This window comes from Centroberyx gerrardi, chromosome 1 (assembly GCF_048128805.1).
Source record: "Centroberyx gerrardi isolate f3 chromosome 1, fCenGer3.hap1.cur.20231027, whole genome shotgun sequence".
Classification (NCBI taxonomy): domain Eukaryota; kingdom Metazoa; phylum Chordata; class Actinopteri; order Beryciformes; family Berycidae; genus Centroberyx; species Centroberyx gerrardi.
Genome location: NC_135997.1, coordinates 1767827 through 1784101, shown reverse-complemented (window position 1 = coordinate 1784101; position 16275 = coordinate 1767827). Strand labels below are relative to the sequence as shown.

Here is a 16275-nt window from a genome sequence, read left to right as displayed (position 1 = left end):
AGTAAATTATTCCTCCTCCTGTGCTATGACACTATCTCTGCTGCTCAACGTCTGCCACCGCTCTCGCGTTTCCCTCCCCCTCCCCTCTCCTTCCTCCTGCGCCGAGGCTTCAAGAAGCTCCTTCTTCTGGAGGAAAAGCTCTGGTCTTAAAAGACGCAGCTCCATCATCCGGTTCCCCCGCAGTCGGCTCTGCGCTCTGCACTGGGACTCCGTCTATCTGCCTGACTCCATATGCGGGGAGCTCAAAGTATTCGTCAGTGTGGCGTTTTGATGGCGGCGGAGACAGATGGTGGGAAAGCACACAGGCTTGTGTGAAGTGAAGGAGGGAATGAGGATATTTTCCCTTCACATTTACATTTGGATGAGTTGGTGCGGCGGGTGACAGACACACTTGTGGTAACACCTTGAATCAAGCACCTGTTGCTCAATGTATCATAAGGACTATTTAAAATTGCATACCTTTTTTTTTTACCGGCAATGCAATTATCCGCTCATAGCTCATACATATTTATGAACTGACGCTTCTTATCAACGCATAATGATGGGTGTTGTTATGGGAGTAGACATTGTGTGGTTAAAACAATGTAATCTACAAGGAGTTAATGTTGTTTGTTTAGTAATCTTTTGAGTTCCTGGCAGGAAGAGGGGGTGTGTATGTAGCAGAGAGAGAGAGAGAGAGAGAGAGAGAGAGAAAGAGAGAGAGACTGAGAGACACAAAGAGAGAAAGAGAGAGAGTGAAAGAGAGAGAGACTGAGAGACAGAGATTGAGACGGTGAGAGAGACAGTATGAAAAGCACGTATTTGTCCAGCTTCATGTCGTTGCTTCTTTGCCATTCTCTTCACACTTTCCCACTCGCTCCCTTCTTTAACCTGCTAAAGACGAGGGGATAAACAGAGCCTTCGTACAGTCTTCTCATGTCAGAAGCAGAGAGGGGTGAAGTGCAGGTGGGGAGAACGGAGAGAAAAGAATAAAGAGGCAGGAGGCAAAGAAAGGTAAAAACAGCCAAGAGCTACAGAACTTTGCTGCAGATAGAGATTGGAGGTGAAATAAAGCAGCAGCAGTAATCTATCCCATTCAGGACTCAGGAGTGAGATAATGGGAAGAAGAGCTAACTAGGCCTTTAAATAAAACATACTGAGCTCTCGCGGCGGCTGGAGACGCTCCCCTTCCTCGCGCCGCCTCTTCCCGGGAGCCTCTCCATCTGAAGGAGCAACTGTAATAAATTATCTTTATCTAGAATCCATTGTGCCAAGGATGCTGACTCCTCAGGGACGCTGCGAGCTCTTTGGAACCGGTGCTTTTTGTGAAACGCTCTGTGTTTCATGCACCGCGGGACAATAATGGCGAGCCCGGGCTATCTAGCATGGGCAATGATGCAACGTTTGAGCGCATTACATAAGGCGGCGTGATGAAGTAAAAGCCAAACCTGGATGTGAGGGATTCTGCTGTAGGTTAGCTGATTTATTGATCTCTCTCTCTCTCTCTTTCTCTCTCTCTCTCTCTCCCTCCGGCTCTGTCTTTTGTCTCTTCCCTACTGAAGGTTGTTAATTAGTGTTGGTGATGCTAGTTTGTTTACGCTTTGTTCACATCTTCCCTCGTAGCGTCATCCTCAACGCCACCTCCGCCCCTGCAACAACCGACCGGCACGCTCGCTCCGACACACAGGAGTCACACAGCTCAAACAAAGCTCTTTGTGAAGGTTACATTTCATGTTGAATGCGTGAACTGAGAGATGTGTTACTTTTTTGTCGCTTTTTTGTCGAAATATTTTATGTGTTGGAGAGAAACCAGCGCTCAGACTTCAGACTATTTTGACGCTCCGTTATCAACGCGGCGAGTTCGGAAAAATCCAAAGTATCCGTCACCCGATGGCCAGCGTAGCCGACGGCCACTAGGGGCGCTGATCCGTTACCGTCCGTTAAAACATCCTCTATATTGGAATGAATGACTTCCTGTCTCCGTCAAACCAACGGAGCATGAAGATGTGAATGCAGCGTTCATCCTCTGGGGAGATCTTCATTATCTCTCTCTCTCTCTCTCTCTCTCTCCCTCCATCGACTCTTCCCTACTGAGGTTGTTAATTAGTGCTGGTGAATTTAGTTCAGTCCTGGGGGGCGAGGTGCAGGTGGAAGTTAGGTCTTCAGACCCTGCTGGAACAAAGAAAGGTCATGTTGTGCATGATCAAATAGAGACAGGGAATCACAGGATAAACCCTCACCCAAGATAATAAACCGGTGTCAATCTCAACAGTTGCTGCCCTAAGGCGATGCGCCGGCCAAAGCTGCCTCGCTTGTCTATTACTGCTATAATAAACAAGCTAACTGGGAATTTATGACTGTAAAAAGTGAGCGGCCAAGCGAGCTGAAGGTAATATTATCAGCAACAGTGGTGGGTGAACTTTTGAAGGTTTAGGACACAAAGAAACACAAACACACACCTCACACACACTGAGACACACATTTGCATTATTATATTAGTGAGGATCCTCGTTCCCTAACCCCTAACCTTTACCTTAACCCTTACCCTAACCTAAACCTAATCCTAATTGTAATCTTAGCCCTAAACCTAAGTCCTAACCCAAAACTTTATTTTGAATTCTAGTCAAGATCCTAAGGTTTCCAAAGATACCAAATATGTCACGCAGAATTACAGGCAAATGGTGTATAAAATGATGCACAAACATCTAGATTTTTTTTCCATTTGTTGTAATGGTGCAGCCCTAAATAAATGGCATCTTGGGTTTGAATATCTCACTCAATATAAGCAGCTACAACTTCAATGAAGCGATGGAACGAGCAGATACAGAATATGGATGTGACATTGTTGTACAGTTTGGAAAAAAAAAATGTTGAAGCTACTTAAGATGAAATTTATGGGGAAACTGAGGGTGCAAGGGGTTAAAGAAGAGAGGAGTGGCAAAATGTCCCCACTTTGCAGGATTCTCCTCATCTTCCTGTCCTTGTGAGGACATTTGGTCCCCATAAGTATAGAAGTACCAGAACACACACACACATACACACACATAGTTCTTTTCTGCATCAAATCAAGACTATGTGCTGTTGGATGCATGTTGACCTTAGGCCTGAATAGTATCATTCAACTAGACCTGCCATAGACATTGGCAGAGGTATGGATAGTGTGTGTGTGTGTGTGTGTGTGTGTGAGAGAGAGAGAGAGAGAGAGAGAGAGAGAGAGAGATTTTATGACCTCAGTTTGAATTACCTACTGATCATTGACAGTGATGTGTGGTCAGGACTCCTATATTACACCACTGGGACAGACACCTCTGATCTACACCTTCATTTTCATTCTCAGTGACACTGACAATGTCTTCTTCACTGTCCACTGCTTATACTGAGTGTGTGTCTGTGTATGTGTGTGTGTGTGTGTGTGTGTGTTCTGAATCTATGCTGCAAGCCTATTCGCCTCAAGGCTCTCTCTCTCTCTCTCTCTCTCTCGCGCTCTCTCTCGCTCTCTGTGAAATAGAGGCAGGTGTTGCTTGCATCTGGGCCAGCCCAATGCATTGTAAATGGATTTCACATACACATCCTCATACAGCAGAAAGGAATCAATGCCAACTGTGCTTGAGGTGTCGAATTCTAATGTCCGCCCAGCATGTTTTCAGGAGCCAATTCTGGGAAATGGTGAAATTATAGTACCCATGTGTATGTGTGTGTGTGAGTGGTGTGTGTGTGTGTGTGTGTGTGCTCTGCAGTGTTTTACGAGTTTGGTTTTCCATTAGAGAGGTTGGTTTTTCAAAGCGTGGTTCCCATGGTCACTGTGAGGACTGTATTCGCCACCGCTGCATCTCTGGACTTCGCCTGTCATTGAGAGTGACTGACAGACAGTCCATTAAGGGAGAATACCAACAACATTCACTTCTGTCTATGTCTAGTTTAAGGCTGCAACTAACGATTATTTTCATTGTCGATTAATTTCTCGATTCATCCATTAGTTGTTTGGTCTATAAAATGTCAGAAAATGGTGAAAAATGTCGATCAGTGTTTCCCAAAGCCCAAGATCGACATCCTCAAATGTCTTGTTTTGTCCACAACCCAAAGATATTCGGTTTACTGTCATAGAGTAAAGAAACCAGAAAATATTCACATTTAAAGACGAGATGAAATGAAAAATGCCTTTTTAACCCTTTTAGATCACATCCCCAGTCATACTGTGCACCTATTTAACAATATATGCCAAAAAAAATACCAAAAATCAATTTCATTGTATTCTTATATCAAAATTCAATCATGTTTTCTTCCTGTAAAACAAAATATGCCGTGTGCTTACATAAGCATGCCCGTAACTAATTTCAACCAATAATATCATGACATCCACCCATCAATCAATCTTCAACTTTTAGCGCACAGAGCTAAGAGGCTAAGATTCATTAGTTAGCTAGCTAGCAACAGCATGGTACTTCGGTGTGTCTTCGGGTGTTATGACACACCCACTTTTCAACGTTCAAATCAAATTCCTCCCAACGTTATGTCCCGCCTGTCTTTCCTGTTTCACTCGGAAATACGTCACGATACGGAAGTTAGATACTCTCGCAATGCCATTTCATCTCGACTTTAAGAAGCTGGAATCAGAGAATTTTGACTTATTTTTCTTAAAAAATTACTCAAACCGATTAATCGATTATCAAAATAGTTGGTGATTAATTTAATAGTTGACAACTAATCGATTAATCGATTAATCATTGCAGCTCTAGTCTAGTTTACATTTCCCTCCAATGCATGCTGTATGTAATTTGATTTTTTAACGTTTACTTGTTTTTTTGTCGTTTTTAAACAAAAAGCAGTGTCAAACCTAGCTTGGAATGAACCTCTGTCCCGGCTAACAAAGACGCCCCCAAATAAAAAGACATGGGTGTGACAATAAAGTTTTAGAAACATGTTTTTGAGGATTATTTCCTGGAGGAGACTTCCATTCCTTCCTGTGGGTCAGCTGACTGACAGTAACGCAGCGCTGAGACGAAAACACTCGACTCAGCTCAATGAAATAAGGAGAAAACAGAAAGTTTGACCAAACCAAACGAAGGCTTCATGTGTCCTGGGATGGATTCTCTCACTCTTTGGAAGTTGTTTTCATACTGGAGAAGAATGAATGGCAGCAAATGGCTTCTTCTTCTTCTGAAGGAGGAGTGCTGATATCTCTAACTATGCTGACTGTGTGCAGAAACAGAGAGGAAACTGGACCGTTGACACACCTGTATTCTTCTTTAAATACTTTTATTTTCATGTTTCAAACTGTTAAATCCAAAGAAATATTCTACAGTCTTTTAGCTGTCAGCCAGTCAACATTCCTCTCTTCTTTCCTTCTGTCTCTCTCTTTTTCTGTCTCCTCCTTCTGTGTTTCCAGGGCGTCATTCAGGATGTGAAGTTGATTTTCACTCCAAATGGCTACATCACACAGTGTCCCAACCTCAACCGCAGTAAGTATCATGAGTACTCGACCATTAGGGATGGGACGATATGTTCTTATCATATCTTATCTTACAATACAATTCGATATGCGACATGGGGTTCATGATTCAATACAACCACGATACGATGTAATACATAAAAGTTCAACGACAGCAAAGTCTGACTGTGCAGAATTATGTTCATTTCTGAGCCACAAATCTTTGCGATCTCTGCGATGGCATTGGCTGCTAGAATGTAAACAACAATTTGAAAACGTCATTACAAAGTGACAATAATATACTTTGGATGGAGAGCTTGTGAAATTGTGATGGTCAAGCGTCTCATTTGTGATTACTACTATAGTTTATATTATGATACATTTTTCTGCCCCACGATATGTGTTATATATTGAATTTCCATATATTGTGCCCTCTCTATCAGCTATAGTGCTAGACACGGTGACTTATTTACTGTTTTTTCACCTGGTTTTCCCATTTCGCTGCTCTCTCTCAACTCTGAGAAGAGCAAAAAGCCTCAGAGAACACAGTGAAGCTCTCCATCACCATGTGTGCCATTATAAAATGGCCCCGTATTGAGCTATGCATCAGCTGGTGATGACCTCTCTGCAGTGATCACAGACGAAGCCTGCCCCGCTCTCCCTTTCTTCCCCACTCCTCCAGTTATCTTCATTTCGCTGTAATTCAAATTCAATGCACCTTCCTCCCTCCCTGCCCCCGTTGCTCCATCTGTTTACTGTCAGATAAATGAAGATGCAGGGCCACCGCTGTGCCACTGTCTCTGTCACTGATCAATAAGGCATGTAATCACACCTTGTCGCTTTATTATTGATACTAGCACCAAGCGCGGGCCTATAAGACAAGAGCAAACACAGTTGTGTGAGGCTTCATGGGTTTTCTGTTGGCTGTCATGAGCTGTGCCTGAATAAATACAGTAAGACTAATCACTCTTCTTCTTTATTCCTCTTCTATCTGTCCTTTCCTTCTTGCTCTTCCTCTCCTTTTCCTCCCTTTTTTGGTGCCTCCTTTTCTTTTGTTGAGCCTGTCCGACCTGCAGCGATTTCCTGAGCCTGGTGCAAGGCATCATGGACCTTCAGGAGCTGCTGGCCAAGATGACCTTGAAGGTGAGAATAAGGGCGTCTCATCCCACAACAACGCCAACAGTTTACCTGATGTACTGTAGAACTGTGAACAGAGTTAATGGGGTCACAGTTCACTTTCTAGCAGATGATGCTGTGAAAAAAACAGGTGTGCTGCCTTCATAGAGACTTGGAATAAGCAACACATTGGCGACATGTCAGTGTGGACTGATGCTTAGTGAAAGTGTGTGTTACAGTAAATAATCAGTAAGCAGTTAAAAGCTCCAGTAGTGCTGTGCTGTAGCTCTGTAAAGGAAAAAAAAATAAAATAGAAAAGTGTTTTCCACTGCAGACAGCTGCAGACGGCTGAAGCCTTTGATTGTGTTGCTGCCTTCGTGGCGAGGCTTTGTTCTTGTTACTCTTAGTCAGTATCTCATTTTTGTTTAATTTCAACAAGACAGAGCAAAAAAAAAAAGATACTCATTGTAGGAGAATAAGAACAAAATAAGCATGCACCTTAATCAGTCTTCTGAAAAATGTATCACCCTCTCACTTATTAATGTGAGCATGGATTGAACTACACAAAAAACAGAAAAAAATTAAAATATTAACCTGCATGTGTCAGAAACAAATGGAGTTACTTGGAATCACTTATTGGTTAAAGATCCCGTGTTATTCATCTTTTATGATTTTGTTTTCCAATATACTTTGGTTCAGGATAGGAATAATGTTGGAGTTCATCTAAAACTGCCTGTAAGAAAGAATGGACTTTTGAAAATGCAATAACTTTAAATTTAACCACTTAAACAAATAGTTTTGATATTTTATCATATTTGTGTATAAATAGAGGAAAGTTTGAATCCCTATAAAAACCCATTTAAAATCCATACTGGTGCTTCACTTGCACTAATAAGACTACAACTGCTGCTGCAATTTTGTGGAGGCTATTTTTGGGTAACACACACACACACACACAAACACACACACACACACACGCTGACACGAGGGACAGGTGTACTCAGAGTCAGAGGGGTGTCAGTAAATGGCGGCTGTATTTGCACAACAGGAGGCCAACAGGCGACCTGCATCCTGTACCAGAGCCACGGGGGAGAGTGGGTACCATTTATAAGACTTAAGTGTGTGCATAACCCTGTGTGTGTGTGTGTGTGTGTGTGTGTCCATGTGCGTGAGTGAGCGCAATTGGCTGGGAGTGAATGAAGCAAGGGCATCTCAGCGGGTAAGCGAGCTATAGAATAATTTCCAGTGTAAATAAGGGTGAAATGAAGAACATTACCCCACCGCTGCGCCTCGCCTCCTCCTCCACTCGGATGCGGCCCGACCCGCTGCCACCTGACCTCATTGCTCATACGAGGCGCAGCGGGGAGGATGCAGTCATCTCCCGCTCTAAATGGCTCTCTCTCTCTCCCTTCATGTGGGATTGTGCGCGAGGTGAATAATTGCTCGGTCCCTAACTGCGTGATATGGAGTGTCAGGGGGACTGAGGTGAGACTAAGCCTACAGCGTGCATGGATTACAACAGTGGCCTTGTGTGTCTGTGTGTGTGTGTGTGTGTGTGAGAGAGAGAGAGAGAGAAAGAGAAAGAGAGCACACTTGTAATTATGGCTGTTTTTGTCCAAGCACTAGCTCCATACACAGCTTGATAGAAAGTCAACATATTGGATCTCAGCACATAGCAACCAAGTTCCCCCACTGTGGTTGTGTTGCAAAAGTTGCTTTTAGAGTCCAAGCTAATTTTGAGATGAAATTTGCCTTTGTTTACCACCTAGAAAACTGCTTTGACCCCTAAACCATGATATCCTGTTTCTTCAGGTATAAGTCTAGCCTTTCAAATATAAATAAAGCTTATTATTTGATTGGTCCGTTCATGTACAGCTCCACTTCTGATTGGTCTACAGACTTGCTAGGAACACATTGAAAGTTTAGAGTCGGCACTTTCCGCAGCTTTTTTCCACTTCTTTCTACGTCAAATGAGCATCAAATTACAGATCAAAATGTATAATTTTTTATAGATTTTACATACAACACATACTTTTTCATCTAATTTAAAGTGATAATATCTCTGCTTCTGATTGGTCTACAGAAAAATTACGATCTGCACTTTCAATAGCATTTCTCTGCTTGTTTCTGTTGTACAAGCAAGAAGTTATTCATCAAAATACAAAAATAGGTCATTTGTTATTGCTGTTACTTGGACTCCAGGGGGTTAATATTGCGACACGTTCATGATCATCAATCCACTAAGTCACTTTGAGTTGAATTGATTCCAGCTGAAGACAGAGAGAACACAAAGGAACTCGGAAAGCATAAACAACGCTGAACGTTTCTCCGACTCGCTGTTACACCCAAACACATCGTTCCTATCACTTCAATGTTAAGTTAAATTGATTTCCTGACCCTGCAAACATACCGGTAACATTTGGAATCAAGTCTCTGTCTCTCTTGGTTTCATAGTTATGGCTAAAATACGATAATAATACGCATCACCGCCAAAATGTAATCAATTGTTCTTCTCTATCTGTCCACCAAATTTCATGGAAATCCATTCGCAGGTTTTTGAGATATCCTGCTTGCAGACAGACAAACTTCTAACGCACAGGTTTGAAAACATAACCTCCCTGGCAGAGATAATAAATGCGCACTTTTTCGTTTCATTTAGCCTCTTTGTCTTCTCCCCTTATGTTATTGCTGCTGCGTCTCTCTGCCTCGTGTACCAGCCATAGGAGATGCATGCCTATTAGCCTCTGAGTCTTTTGTGTAGCAGCACAGTGCCATCTGATGCGTGCACTGTACAGGCGAGGTATTCCTCTGTGGTGCCTGGAGGCGGCCTCCCAGCCTTTGAAATTGCATTTCAAACATTTTGTTTAGGGGTTTGACAGGACATATCTCCGCTGCTCGCCGCTCGTACAGTTCGCCAGCCGGCCGGCCGGGATTCCTCTAAGTGAAATAAAAAGCCTCGGTGACATCCGGCGTTTTCCTTTTTACCGAGAACTCTCTATCATTTAGCGGCGAGCCCTCTCTCCCCGGCGCTGCGGCCCGGACCGGTCCCGGAGGAGCGGCGGGGGCGTGGGCAGAGCGGGGGAGCGGCCTCCTGTGGCTTCACGGCTGCCCGGTCTGTTAAATCCTGCTTTGATTCTCGCCCCCGGAAATGAAGCCGCAGCTCAGATCAATAGGAGCTCTTTGACTTCCCACCTGCCCTTCAAACAAGCTCCCCGTGTTTGTGTGAGGGTCAGCCAGGGCTTCTATTGTGTACACATTTGTGTGTATGTGCGGGCGGGTGTTTGTTTGTTTGTGTGTGTGTGTGTGAGTGTGAGTGTGTGTGTGTATGCCTGTGGGTGCAGACATGCTAGCGTAGTGATCAAAGATAGAGCAGCCGGCCCCTCCGCAAGGCCAGAAGTGTGCTTCAGCAGGGTCATCATGGAGGAATCTGATCACTGTAGGAATAAGAGAGCGGAGCGGGTGGGGGGGGTGAGAGGGTGTGTGTGTGTGTGTGTGTGTGTGTTGGTTTGTGTGTGTGTGTGTGTGGGGGTTGATCAGTCCTGTCTGCCATGCCTCTGCAGATTATGGCCTGAGGCCCCGAGCATGAGGTGAATGTCTATCACATACAGTATTTTTCTATTTGCCCTCCTAATGAGGGGATCTCAGTGGAGCAGCTCAACTCTCTGAAGACCTGACCGGGGCATGCTGGGAGTGGAGGGGGTGTGTGGGGGGGTGTGGGTGTGGGGGGGTTAACCTACATGCATGCTTTCACTAGTGATTCAGTGTTGTGATTCAGACACCATGTTATGTGTATACAAAAATACTTTTGGATATTTCTCTTGCTTGTAGACCGGCTCATGTCGTGACAGACAGTGATCCAGAAGAGAGCGAAGGCACTCCGTCTTCAGGAGAAAAATATAAAAACCCTTTATTAAATAATAATAATAATATCAATAAACTTTACTATAGCACCTTTCCAAAGTTTACAAAGTGCTTTACAAAATAAGCAGTACACAACAGTACAAAAACAGACTAATAGACAATAAAGGAGCGATAAAAGGAAATGAGAACAATTGAACAGAGGAATGGTAAAATAATCACAAGAAGGCTTGTGTATGAAAATTAGTTTTAAGAAGAGACTTAAAAGAAGAAACAGATTTAGCCGGCCCAATCTCTTCTGGTAGGACCAGCGCGTATCAACCTAATGGTCTTCGTCAAGGTCATCCATATTGTGTGTGTGTGTGTGTGTGTGTGTGTGTGTGCAGCTGAACTACGCTGAGTCCCGGCTGACCCAGCTGGAGGGCTGTCACTGTGAGCGGACCTGCAGCGCCAACGGCCTCGTCTACAGGGACAAGGAGCTGTGGGCGGAGCCAGAGAACTGCAGGAACTGCGCCTGCAAGGTGGGTGTCACCGTCACCCACTGCCCCCCTCCCCCGACCCAGCCTTCCTCCCACACACCTAACCTGCCTCCCTCTCCTCTCTCTGCTGTTCAAAAACCTACTATAATATATAACTACTATAAAACAGTTATTGGCCATGCAACTTGCATTTCTGGGTTAGTTGTAATATTTTTCTTATGGATAACTGGCCAATCGTAGACGAAAAAAAATCAAATATCGCTATATTTTTTATCCAATACCTCGATATTGATAATGTGACGATATTTCGGGGATGACTATTGGTGCTTTCAGAAGATATTTACACATAAGTACATTTTGATAAGCGAGCATTAGTAGGCTGATGTGGATATGATGAAGAAGCAGGTCAAGGCGTTCAGCGTTCATTTCACTCTAGACAGTCAAATAAGTTCAGAAAATTGTATAACTGTAAAAGATAACTGTAACACAGCCTTTCAGACCAGGAAAAGACAACATTAAAGCTATATCACGATATTATGACAACCAAAATCGCACAGAATGTCTAGTCTTATATCACAATATCAGTATTATATTGATATATCGCCCAGCTCTAGTAGATGAGGTGGCGGCGCAGCTACAATGGAGTTTGATAGCAGAAAATGTTTCAGGATCTAAATGTCAGGTTTTGCTGCACTGATGTTGCACAGGGAGAAATCTGCATTCACCAAAATAGTAAATGACAACACTTCATCACAGAATAACTCCTGGAACGCATTCAACCTCACGGACTGATGATATGTAACAGTGTGGGAGGATCTGAGGGTGGATTGTTGCTTTAATGCAAAGCCACCACAACCTCTCTCTCCTCCACACTCAACATATAGCTTTTCTTTCTCTCTCGACTTTCCGTCACATCACACGTCCCTCTCTCCCTGCCTCCTGCCTCCTGCCCGCCCCCTAATAAGAGCCTCTAATAAGCCTCCCTGCCTCCTCTTATATATGCGAGCGAGCGAGACTTTGAAATGTGTTGAATCAGGCCAACCCAGAGCCTGGGGAATTAGACTTGCTGCATCATTGCACATCAAGCACGGGGTGGAGTTTAGCCAGTCTGATTTCCTCCTGCGGACATGCCATTAACTGATAACCAGGGCGTCCTGGGGGAAGCATTTCAGATGACTCATGAAATGAAGTGGTGCACGCAGAGAGAGATATCAGCCACATAAACCATGGCAGCGCTTCAGGCCCTGAATAACTACCTGCTATCAGCAGGCCGCTCCATTTCAGCCTCCACCATCCAGCACTTCATGATGAATATGTTATCTGATTGTGTGATGTTATGACTTATATTTATTTTTAAATATAATATTTTTCAAAGAGTTCAGTTCTTAAGTGGTATTGTAAAGACAGTGTTGGTTTGGTCTGACGTGGCAGTGACACTTCTACAGTATTAGGGGTTCGGGCCACTCATCCAAAACATGTATACAGTCATTGTACTGTAAGACTCTTTGGACAAAAGCATCCATCAATTGATTGAAATGTACTATGTTTCTCATTATGTTAAAGCCATTTTGATCTAAAGGCTTATGCTTAAGTGCTTGAAATTTTTTATATAAACAGTGAAGTTGATCCTATGTATGAATTTCTTTCCAAAGCCTTTGCCTTTCCATCAAGGCAAAGGGCGGCTACTTTAAAGAATCTAAAATATAAGATTGTTTTGATTTGTTTAACACTTTTTTGGTCGCTGCATAATTCCATTTGTGTTATTTCATAGTTCTGATGTCTTTACTATTATTCTAGAATTTGGAAAATAGTAAAAATAAAGACAAATGTGTTGTATCCAAACTTTTGACTGGTAGTGTACTAACAGTACACTACCAGTCAGAAGTTTGGTTGTGGTGAAGGTAACAGTAGTAAACTGTTTCTTTGCAATGGCGCAAAAGGCACTGATATAGATATTACATTCTGCCTGTGCAAATGTCAGTGAAGCCACAGGAGGAAGTAGATGATGTATGTTCCTCTCCACGGGAACACACGTTCACTCTGGTGTTGGAACTCTCTCTCTCTGATGTTTCCATGTTTTCAGTAAAAATCTCTTCCTTACAGAACGGCGTGGTGGAGTGTCGCAGGATTTTCTGTCCTCCGGCAAACTGCTCGGAGGACTCTCTCCCGGTGCACGTCGATGGAACCTGCTGTAAGAAATGCAGACGTAAGTATCGGCCTGACACATTTAGATGGAGGTATCACAACCGCTCACAGCTGAACCTGTGAACTCACTCATGCTAAGGCGCAGGAATACCTTTCACTCCTAAACCAAAGTCAACTGAACAGCTGGCATGGCTGCTCGGTTATTGTAGCTGTTGTGAACAGGAATTGTCTGGGCCAGATAATATGAAGCTGGTAAAAATTTTACATGATAACCATAAGACCTTGGTCTATTTTTCAAGTGTATTTTTTTTTGCACCATTTAAAACCCACAGCATCTTTTAAACCATTTCAACACCAGTATTTTGGTTTATTTTCTCTTTTAACCAGACAGTAGCTGAGAATAATCTCATCTCTCCATGATCACTTTCTTAAAAATGGTTTCTTCTCCATATTCCTCTTGGTTTCATATTCACATATTCATCAAGGACCGATGAGTGAACATTCTTATATTTTTATATCTATTTTGACTTTTAATTACATTCCTGTCATAGCTTTTGCAATTTCACTTTTGCTATACAGAGCAAACTATAAAGCAGGCGTACTGACACATAGGGCTGGGCGATATATCGTATAATATCGATATTATGATATGGGATTTTGGTTATAATATTGTGAAATAACTTAAATGTCACTTCTTCCTGGTTGTTAAGGCTGCGTTAAGGCCACATTACTTATTACTCATTTCACAGTACTGATTACTAATGATCATTACTAATTTTCTTGTGTGTAAATATCTTATGAAAGCAGGAATACTCATCCCCAAAATATTGTCACATTATTGATATCAAGGTATTCTAAAATCTAAGGTTTAAAATATTGTAATATTTGATTTTGTCGATGTCGCCCAGCCCTACTGACACATATCAAAGATGTGTTTTAATTTCTGCGTGCGTATTTCGAGGCTGTGTGCTTGATTTCTCGCTCTTGAAGGCAGAGCTGAGACTGAAGCAGCGCGGACACAAACAGAGGTCTAGTGTGTGTTGCTGACATGCTGCCGGCGCTGTGTGACCGATGCAGACTATCTGTTAGAGAACTTATCAGGGTCTTCTGATGTCCATGGCAGCAGAAATGAAAGGAGCGGGCTGGATACATTCCTGGTGGTATGAAGCATGCAGGGGTCTAGTAACTTCATAGCTCCACGGACAACTATGCCTCTCTTGCTAGATTGCAGAAACACAAAATCCCTGAAGGATAGTGTCTTTGAATAATTCCAAGCCTCCCCTCCCTCCACCCTCCACCCCTCCTTCCTCCTCCTCCTCCTCCTCCCCTGTGAACATCAGAGCTCTGGCACAGAAGAGGCAGCAGCGCTCCAAACTTGTGACTGGGAGCTCCACAGTCCTGCACCCTGGAGAGGAGAAAAGCAGGACTTCATATCATATGCCTCATTTTCTATTTCTGTTTTATCGCCAGAGGAATATGCAGAAGGGTCTCCTCTGTTGTATTCTTAATGTGGTGTTACATTTTCTCTCCTCTTATGCACACTAGCCAAGCACAACTTTGTTTCTAGCAGATTTAACTATGCAGAACTTCAGGCTAGGAACTTTTTTTTTTGCAGGCGGTCTCAAAAGCATTTTGGTGTTTTGACTATCATTGAAATTACCATGGGAACCTGAAATAGCTGAAGAATAATTCTATTCCTGGTATTTCTTGGTTACTGTACTTACCTTATTAGAGCGTTATTGAAGCAATGGTGTTTTTGTCTTTCCACAGCTAAATGCACCTACATGGGCCAGACTTTTTCTGAAGGCCAGCGCGTTTTGTCTAAGAGCTGCAGGGAATGCAAGGTAACACATCTGCTTCTATCAGATCGTTCTGTAATCCATACTGCAGTGTTTAGTCTTTACTCAATGCAGTCAAGCCACCATATAAAGTGTGTAAATGTGTAATGACTGTGTGTGCTGGGCTGGTCTGTGTGTTATTCAATTAGCCAGCAGGCCTTATTAGTTTTCCGTCCCTCCCCAATCTGTTCAATCTGCCTTTCTTCTTCTCTCTAATGGTGAGATAGCCAGGTAATTAGAATAACTTATGAACACAGTAACACAAAGGGCTGATTTAAATTGGAGCTTCATCACTGTGTGGATTATAATTAAAGTCATTATTCCAGTCCAGCATAGAAAAGAGGTGAGCTTTCTTCACTAAGAAGTCATTTATCTTTACAGACACATTTTAAAGAAGAAAATTAGTGTTTCATGCATGTAATTGCTTACAAAGAGCTACACAGTGGATTCCTGGACTCATTATTAGCCTTTGGAGACCTTAAAACATTATTATATCGTTGTTTGTAAGCTCTGTTTCAGACAATTACGGCCAGCGCTTACACGCCTGGACGGCTGGTAAATGGTCTACTTGTAACATTAATTCTCTGTCCTGTCGGCAGTGTGGACATCAAGATGTCAACACACAGCTGAACGGCCTTGTTTTTTAGTCTGCTTTTTGTCTCCCGGAGGAAGCACTGGCTGCTGTGTGTATAGAAAGGCTTTACCCAAACTCTGCTCAGATCCCTTGATCCATTATGAGGCTGTGGGATCAGATTCAGAGAGTGTGAGTGTGTGTGTGTGTGTCTGTTTGTATGTGTGTGTGTTTCCCCATACCCCCAAATACAGCATCGGACAAAACAAAAATCCAAACAGCTACACACAACTTGTCCCTTCTGTTTCAGCCTGTTAGAAGTAAATCCAAAAGGACTGTGAACATAGTGTTGTTGAACGCGCCTGCGACTATTTTCAGTGCATCTTTTTTCAGTGGTTTGGTAAAATCGGCCATGCAGCTGCTGAATCTCGATTCCTTTTAGATATGCAACGGCTGTTTTAAAAGTTTGGTCACGAGAGTCGGGAGTTTCGAGAGGCGGCGGGTCTCGTTGGACTCCCCTGATTTGCATAAAGTAGACTAGACCTCAACTTTATGCAAATGTGGAGCGGCCAGTGTGACTCGGCGCTTCTGGAAAATTGCTGTGGTGCTACCAGAATGCACTGCACGTCCGCTCGCTTACATAGAAAATGAATGGGAAGCGTGGAAATGATGGAACCTGTGAAAACGTACCATAAGCTGAGCTGCATCCTCTGTATGGAATGGGCTCCATTATCGCTAACTTTATCTGGTCCATTTTTATTTTCAACAGCGTTATACCTTTTTTATGCCTCCTTTTTTATGTCCGTCCGTCCGTACGTACGTACGTCCGTACGTACGTCCGTCCCATTTTCGTGAACGCGA

At 43.2% G+C, this 16275-nt stretch overlaps 1 protein-coding gene across 1 annotated transcript in view; it reads left to right on the top strand.

Annotated features, from left to right (window-relative positions):
• LOC139924351 (protein kinase C-binding protein NELL1-like) overlaps positions 1 to 16275 on the top strand; it is a 234798-nt gene that overhangs the window by 73121 nt on the left and 145402 nt on the right. Inside the window, exons 6-10 of the mRNA XM_078283149.1 lie at positions 5366 to 5438; positions 6468 to 6550; positions 10768 to 10902; positions 12964 to 13066; positions 14776 to 14849. Of these exons, the coding sequence (XP_078139275.1) occupies positions 5366 to 5438; positions 6468 to 6550; positions 10768 to 10902; positions 12964 to 13066; positions 14776 to 14849 (468 nt within the window). The remainder of the gene's footprint in view (positions 1 to 5365; positions 5439 to 6467; positions 6551 to 10767; positions 10903 to 12963; positions 13067 to 14775; positions 14850 to 16275) is intronic.